The sequence below is a fragment of the Vipera ursinii genome, assembly GCF_947247035.1.
Source record: "Vipera ursinii genome assembly, chromosome: Z".
Taxonomy (NCBI): Eukaryota; Metazoa; Chordata; class Lepidosauria; order Squamata; family Viperidae; genus Vipera; species Vipera ursinii.
In genome coordinates this window covers 100824174-100833087 of record NC_139517.1, presented here as the reverse complement: position 1 = coordinate 100833087, position 8914 = coordinate 100824174, and the positions used below count along the sequence as shown (strand labels likewise).

The following is an 8914-nucleotide window of genomic DNA, read 5'->3' as shown; positions in this document are numbered from 1 at the left end:
TTTAGATAGCATAGGCTTATGCAAAATAATAAGGCACATTTGTTGCATTAAACAAATAATGAAACTGCCAACCTCTTTAGGCAAAATAGGCAATCCCCCATTCTAGAATAAAATAATTGAACACCATATCATATTTTAACATTTTGCTCTAGCTTTGGAGCGGTAACTTTTACAGTCTAACTAATAAACATAAGCCATTTCTGTTAGAAATGCAGTCCATGAGAAAGCATTTTGCTTTTTAACATTGAAGTAGAATTTGTATTATATGTCAGAATTTTTTTCCTGCGGGCAATTGTTGGTTCTCTATGGAAACAGATGTAATAATTTGGCTTCCATTTTTCTTTTCATGTCTCACTAAAAGGAAAAAGAGTATTATTTAATCACAGCCTTAAGAGCATAAGAAAGATTATTACCTTCCCTTTCCAACTCAGGAGTGAATATGAATATACTGTATATGTATGCACACATACATGTGTGTGTGTGTGGTGTAAAACAAACTAACATATGAACCTGAAGTTGTTCCAAGGACAGTGTAATTTTGCATAATCACATATAATGCAGAGTTTCTGAAGAGTTTCTGAAGATTTCAAAGGCTGGAATCCCATAACACTATCAAACCTCACAAGATTTGGGACAATTTTATTCTGAAATCTTCTTTAATCTTGTGTGAAAATGCATGATTATATTAAATTTGAGGGATCCATGGACTTCATCTGCTGTTCTGTAACCTCATACCAATTCAACAAAAAGCTTCCTGAATAGCAGTATTGCCAAATATTTTTGTGATAATCAAACTTCCAGCACATACCTCCTACTTTGGTTTTGATTAGAGTCAAGAAAAAAAATTAACTAGAGTCTGATACATAATATGTATATTTATATTGTTATAATCTAAATTATAGACTGAATGAGATGGAGTGGCCTCCCACATAATACTAAGCCATAAACTATGTTTAACAAATACATAGCTTGAGTGGTCATCATGAGAATAAAACAACATTTTTAGGTGATGTATAAATGTAGCCTGACTTTCTGAGGTCAGAATTATTTTATTCCAGGACTATGTATAGGAATATGCTGTGACTATCAGAATTGTTTGACAACAACAAAATGATTTCCAAGGTTTATTCCCTTCCCCAATATAATTGAGCTTGGCAGCAAATTCCAACGAATTCAGTGCAATTAGGAAACATGCATAGAGATTATACTGTAAATCTCAAAGAACTTTGAAGGGAGTATTTGGGGGAAGGGGAACTTGAAGGCTATTTAATTCATTCCCTGTTTGACACAGGAAATATAGAATTAAAACATTTTCAAGATGAGAAAGTCAATTCCTAATTCTAGGTAATTAGCAATACTCTCAGACAATATTATCATTATCAAATTATTCAGCTGAACACTATCCTCTTGTTACATAAACCCACTGAATTTAATAATTCTGTCTATGGTAACAGAGAATAAGCACTCAACTTTCTCTTCTATGTCACAGTCCTTAAGAAATTTAAAGAATATTATGTTTTACGTATAGGAAAAGGTAAAGCAAGACATGAGGACTATCAGCAACAAGGTTGGTGGACTTGATAAAAAAGACAGATATCACTGTTGGAAGTTTTGTAGGGCCCAAACAGATGTCTTTCTTAATATATGTTCAGCATTATGAACTTACTCTTGTGGTTCTTCATTTGGTTGAGGAACAGGATGAACAACTTCATAAACTGTAACATTAATATCCTGACTTTGCCCAACATCAGAGTCAGTAACATTAAAGTCAGTAACACGCAGTCTTGGTACCTGAAAGAAGCAGGTTACAATTTTATTTAAATAAATAAGCAAGACCATAATAAAAGCCCATTCATTCATTCATTCAGTTTCTATAGTCAACCAATTCAACCAAGTGATTCTGGGTGGCTTACAATTCTAAAATTATGAAACAATTAAAAAATATTAAAGCTGTAAAAACATCCACAAAATAAATAAATAAAGTAAGTATAGTCAATATGGAAAATGGTGGAACTGATGGATTAAGACAGAGCAAACTACTTTTTGCACCCCATGAGTCTCAATGAGATATTTTAGGTCTGTCACTTTTCCAGCCTAAAATACCTAACAAGTTTGTTGATATGAAGATAAATTGGGAGAGGCACAGAAATTACAGGTAGTCCTCCCTTAACATTGGTCATTGGGACTGGAATGTCAATTGCTAAGAAGTGCAATTATAATGTCATACGACCACCCCACTAGCGATAATGGTTCCAGCAGTCCCCAGATACCAAAGTTAAGCAAGGGCTTCACATGACCACATTTTCCAACTTCCTGCTGGTTTCACATTGACTTTGCTTATGGGAAGCTGACAGGGAAGGTTGTAAATCACAATCGTATGAACAGCTGGAATTCTGACAGTCAGAAATTTGGGCTGATAGCTGAGCATATGGATTACATTCAAGTAACATGGAAATGCTGCAACTGTTGACACTTCAAGGGCCCGTCATAAGTAGTACTCTTTTAGCACCATCACAGGTTTAAGAGGACTTTAACTCCTATGATCTTGCAGGGGGAAGAACTGAATGTACAAGTGGAAAATAAAGTAAGTTCTCAAAACATGGATTTATAGGATTTCTAGTTTGGGGAATCTTTAAATTATTTTATAATCCCATTTTACAGACAGTACTGATTCTTCAAATATGTCTATTTCATTATACACTCACTTACCCGTGGGTTTTCTGCAGAATCTGGGAGTGCAATAAATTCGTATACTCCAAAATCTCTCATTGCATTTTCATGTCCTAAAAATAAAAACATGAATTATGATGAGTTGTACTATATTACACTTCAAGTTGAATTCCAATGAAATATTAAGAAAAAGTTGAATGCTGGAACATTTGAGTAAGAGAATGGAAGTAATAGAATGACAGTTATGTCTATGATGTTCCATGTAAAACATTAAAACAAAACAGAAGTTCAGAAAAGAAGTTCACACTTTCCCCACAAAGTAAATATATAAAAGTGGAAAAAAAAATCATCCTTATTTGTCCTCAAACACTAATTTTGTTCCAAAGTAGATGAAGCACATAGAAACTTTATATTTTTGCCTTCATATTTGTAAGAAATTGTATATGTGTGTTTGTGTGTTTATGTGTATATATCCATGTCCCTGCACTTACTTTCCTTGATATCCCCCAAGTTGCCCGACTCATCTGTTTGACTTTTTACATATTAATTTAAAAAACGGGAATCAGGCATACTGCAAAATAAATACTAGTCTCCAGCATAATTCCAAGCATATTTCTGGTACAAAAAGGGTTTTTTTTAATTTAAAAAAATATGAAAAGCTATAATCCAGATCTTTGTTCCAAAGTAAATGCATCTGCCCTTCTCCATAAAAGGCAAAGATAAGAAAATTTGTCACTTGACAGGCGTCCCTAGCACTTATATTGTAGAGTGGCCAACAGCCCATTCTATCCAACTGTCTATCATCTATGTCTTTCTGCCTGTTTATATATCTCTCTTTCTAGTTTATGATGGATATGTTTCTATTTTATACTTATATTACCTGAAACAGTTTGTCCTTTTCGGTAACATGCTTTAGTCCTGGGGCCTTTTCTAAAAAATGGAAGTATTTTAAATTTTATGTAGTATTAGTATATAGCAGATTTTTTTTTTTAAAAAAAGTTTATGTAGAGTTCATATAAAAAGAATAATTTAGTGTTCTACCTGTTCAATTTGTGCTGTATTACTGCAAAAAAGAAAGAAAATAAAAATTGTTTTTAAAAAGTATAATTTATAGAAACTTTGAAGGTAATAGGTTTTCATTTAACATACCTTTATGTGGCTGAAATCGTCTCCATATTGCGAAAATACATATTGATACTATCAAAAATAATGAAATTCCAGTTATTATTGCTAGAGGTGACAAATATTTCCCTTTCTGATCCAGTCCTATAACAGAGAAGGACAGAAATTAATCTTTGATAGTTAATTGTGAGATAATCCTGAATAGACATATAGTATAACATTCATAAAATTTCTTTAAATTATTTTTTTTTAAATCAGAACATCAGATACAAAACTGCTTACGTTTGATTTAGGTGACCCCAGAACATCTAAAGTTAGTATCTCTTGTTGATCAGACAAACAAGAATATTAATAAAACCCTGCATTTAGATTAGGTATAGATTAAAGGTGCTTCTATGGCATCTTCTCTCAGTGTTGACATTCAGATATAGCTGGATTACATGTTCTATCATCCTTAGTAAAAATAATCAATACCAACCATTGACGGAGCTGTTCTCCAAAAATACAAACCCAAATGCTGGAAAAGCTGGGTGCCTATTATATTACAATGGTGAAAACAAATTCACATATTTTGTGACTATGTACATGAAGGGACAATATTTTAGGGACAACTGGTACCTAATACAGTTGTTATTTTGGTTTTAGTAACATATAAAATATTAAGTCAAATTTCTTTATTCCATTTTTTGGTCAATCACAGCACAATTTCTCAACTTTTATGTTATCAACATTTAACACACACACTCATTCATTTTTCTTTCATTCTCATAAAAGCAAGCATAATGGGATATTTAATTAATTGATTCTGGAAAAAACAAATAATAACTAAGAGTTTGTTTACATCTGCCATTTGTACCAATACAGCATTAGGATTCCATTACTTTGTTCCCACATCATCATCCATCTTGGGCAGCAGAAGTGAATTTCTTCTGCTGGGTTGCTGCATAATTCAAATTATAAACCTTCCATTTTGTAATTTGCCTGGTTTGAATTTCATGGAATTTAAGTCATGCAATTTTTCCCTATATTTGTTCTCATGTCACCCTAAATAAACTCAGAACTCCCTAATCAATTTCAGAAACAATATTATCTGAGAATCGAATTTTAATTCTCATAGTCTATTTCAATCAGTTTTAGAATTAAAAAATGCTGTTATATAAGTATGGTGCCCTGAACTTTCGCTCCATCTTTACTTTTAGATCCTAAGTTCTCTTAGTCTCTTCGTAATCAGATACACTCCCTTCATGGATTACTGCCATGTCGTGGTGAAGGGGCTTGTGTAATTCAATGAAGCTATGAGCTATGCCGTGCAGGGCCACCCAAGATGGAAAGGTTATAGCACAGAGTTCTGACAAAACGTGATCCACTGGAGAAGGAAATGGCAACCCACTCCAGTATCATTGCCATGAAAACCCCATGGACAGCACCAAAAGACAAAACGATATGACACTGGAAGATGAGCCCCTCAGGTCGGAAGGCGTCCAATATGCTACTGGGGAAGAGCAGAGGGCTAGTAATAGTAGCACCAGAAAGAATGAAGCGACTGGGCCAAAGCCGAAAGGATGCTCAGCTGTGGATGTGTCTGGTGGTGAAAGGAAAGTCCGATGCTGTAAAGATTTTTTCTCCATAGGAACCTGGAATGTAAGATCCATGAATCAAGGCAAGCTGGACGTGGTCAAACAAGAGATGACAAGACTGAACATCGACCTCTTAGGAATCAGGGAACTAAAATGGACAGGAATGGGTGAATTTAATTCAGATGACCATCAGGTATACTACTGCGGGCAAGAATCCCTCAGAAGAAATGGAGTAGCCTTCATAGTCAATAAAAGAGTAAGAAAAGCAATATTGGGATACAATCCTCAAAATGACAGAATGATCTCAGTTCGAATCCAAGGCAAACCATTCAATATCACAGTAGTCCAAGTCTATGCCCCAACCACCAGTGCTGAAGAGGATGAAATTGACCGGTTCTATGAAGCCCTACAGCACCTTATAGAACTAACACCAAAAAATGATGTCCTTATCATCATGGGGCATTGGAATCCTAAAGTAGGAAGCCAAAAGATAACTGGAATAACAGGCAAGTTTGGCCTTGGAGTACAAAATGAAGCAGGGGACAGGCTGATAGAATTTTGTCAAGAGAATACGATGCTCATAGCAAACACTCTTTTCCAACAACCCAAGAGACGGCTCTACAAATGGACATCACCAGATGGTCAACACAGAAATCAGATTGACTATATGCTCTGCAGCCAAAGATGGAGAAGCTTTATACAGTCAGTAAAAACAAGACCAGGAGCTGACTGTGGCACAGACCATGAGCTTCTCATTGCAAAGTTTAGACTTAAACTGAAGAAAGTAGGGGAAAGCACTAGGCCACTTAGGTATGAATTAAATCATATCCCTGTTGAATATACAGTAGAGGTGACAAATAGATTTAAGGAATTAGATCTGGTAGACAGAGTGCCTGAAGAACTATGGACAGAGGTTCGCAACATTGTACAACAGGTAGCAACCATAACCATCCCAAAGAAAAAGAAATCCAAGAAAGCAAAATGGCTGTCTGAGGAAGCTTTGCAAATAGCTGAGGAAAGGAGGGAAGTGAAAGGCAAAGGAGAAAAAGAAAGATACGCCCAATTGAATGCAGAATTCCAGAGAATAGCTAGAAGAGATAAGAATGCCCTCTTAAATGAACAGTGCAAATAGAAGAAAACAATAGAATAGGGAGGACCAGAGATCTTTTCAAGAAAATTGGAGACATGAAGAGAACGTTTCATGCAAAAATGGGCATGATAAAGGACCAAAATGGCAGGGACATAACAGAGGCAGAAGAGATTAAGAAGAGGTGACAAAATTACACAGAAGAACTATACAAGAATGAGCTTAATGTCCCTGATAATCACAATGAGGTGGTCACTGACCACAAGCCAGACATCCTAGAATGTGAAGTGAAGTGGGCCTTAGAAAAGTTGAGCAACAACAAAGCTAGTGGAGGTGACAATATTCCAGCTGAGCTATTCAAAATCTTAAAAGACGATGCAGTAAAAGTGCTACACTCAATTTGCCAGCAAATTTGGAAAACTCAACAGTGGCCACAGGATTGGAAAAGATCAGTTTACATTCCAATTTCAAAGAAAGGCAGTGCCAAAGAATGTTCAAACTATCGCACCATTGCACTCATTTCACATGCTAGTAAAGTTATGCTTAAAATCCTACAAGCTAGACTCCAGCAGTATGTGGATCGAGAACTACCAGAAGTACAGGCAGGATTTCGAAGAGGCAGAGGAACTAGAGATCAAATTGCCAACATACACTGGATCATGGAGAAAGCTAGAGAGTTCCAGAAAAACATCTACTTCTGCTTCATTAACTATGCTAAAGCCTTTGATTGTGTGGATCATAACAAACTCTGGCAAGTTCTTAAAGAGATGGGCGTACCAGACCATCTTATTTGTCTCTTGAGAAACCTATATGCGGGTCAAGAAGCAACAGTGAGAACTGGACACAGAACCACTGATTGGTTCAAAATTGGAAAGGAGTCCGGCAAGGCTGTATACCGTCGCCCTGTCTACTTAACTTATATGCAGAGCACATCATGAGAAAGGCAGGGCTAGATGAATCAAAAGTTGGAATTAAGATTGCCGGAAGAAACATCAACAACCTAAGATATGCAGATGATATCACTCTAATGGCAGAAAGTGAAGAACTAAAGAGCCTCTTGTTGCGGGTGAAGAAAGAGTGCAAAACTTGGGTTGAAACTTAACATTAAGAAAACCAAGATTATGGCATCCGGCCCTCTCAATTCCTGGCAAATAGATGGGGAAAGAAATGGAGGTAGTGACAGATTTTATTTTCCTGGGCTCCAAGATCACTGCAGATGGGGACTGCAGCCAAGAAATTAAAAGATGCTTGCTTCTGGGGAGGAAAGCCATGGCAAATCTAGACAGCACACTAAAAAGCAGAGACATCACCCTGTCAACAAAAGTGTGTATAGTCAAGGCTATGGTCTTCCCAGTTGCAATGTATGGCAGTGAAAGTTGGACCATACAAAATGCTGAGCGCTAAAGATTTGAAGACTTTGAACTATGGTGCTGGAGAAGACTCCTGCGAGTCCCTTGGACTGCAAGGCGATCAAACTAGTCAGTCCTAGAGGAGATCAACCCTGACTGCTCTTTAGAAGGCCAGATCCTGAATTTAAAACTCAAATACTTTGGCCACCTAATGAGAAGGAAGGACTCACTGGAGAAGAGCCTAATGCTGGGAAAGATTGAGGGCAATAGAAGAAGGGGACGACAGAGAATGAGGTGGCTGGATGGAGTCACTGAAGCAGTAGGCATGAGCTTAAATGGACTCCAGAAGATGGTAGAGGACAGGAAGGCCTGGAGGAATGTTGTCCATAGGGTCGCGATGGGTCGGACACGACTTCGCAGCTAACAACAATCAGATACACATAAAGAGGCTCTATAGGTAGTCTTTGCTGAATGAATACAACTGGAACCAACAATTCAGTTGTTAAATAAAATGGTTGCTACAGTAAGTGAAATATAATCTTAGTTCAGATTTCTTTTGCACTGCAGACCTGCAAAGATCATAATTAGAGAAGTGGTCGTAAAGTTACTTTTTCAATATTATCAGCTGTGAGTGATTACTATATGAGACAGTTGTTAAACAATGACTATCTGTTCAGTATAACCAGTGCTTTTTTTGTAAAAGAAAAAGGTGCCGGAACTCACACTTGTCATACAAACTGCCTTGCCTACCCTACAAGTTTCCATCCAAAAAAGGTGCTGGAACTCCCTTCTGGGTGTTTTATGACAAAAAAAGCACTGAGTATACCTATAGCTATGGTTGCAACTCTTGGGGAAAATGCTTGATTGCAAACAATTGTATCATGTCATCATCAGAGCTTTCAGGAAAAAAGAAATGTGCAAAAAGAACAATATTTGGCCAGTAGCTTGCTCTCCTATTATCAGCTTACATTTATTTTTATCTCTATTTTATGATGTTCTGCTACCCTAGATTCTACTAAGATATTGTGGCTTTGACTAAATGGCAAACGATTGGCTAGAGGGAACACCAAATAGTTATCAGGATACTTCACTTGTTCTTGACATTCTGA

At 36.5% G+C, this 8914-nt stretch overlaps 1 protein-coding gene across 1 annotated transcript in view; it reads right to left on the bottom strand.

Annotated features, from left to right (window-relative positions):
• Positions 1-1662: 1662 nt before the first annotated feature.
• Positions 1663-8914, bottom strand: part of HEPACAM2 (HEPACAM family member 2) — a gene marked incomplete at both ends in the record, with an annotated part of 29332 nt that continues 22080 nt past the window's right edge. The window contains 3 exons of the mRNA XM_083378722.1: positions 1663-1791; positions 2710-2783; positions 3820-3936. Of these exons, the coding sequence (XP_083234848.1) occupies positions 1663-1791; positions 2710-2783; positions 3820-3936 (320 nt within the window). The remainder of the gene's footprint in view (positions 1792-2709; positions 2784-3819; positions 3937-8914) is intronic.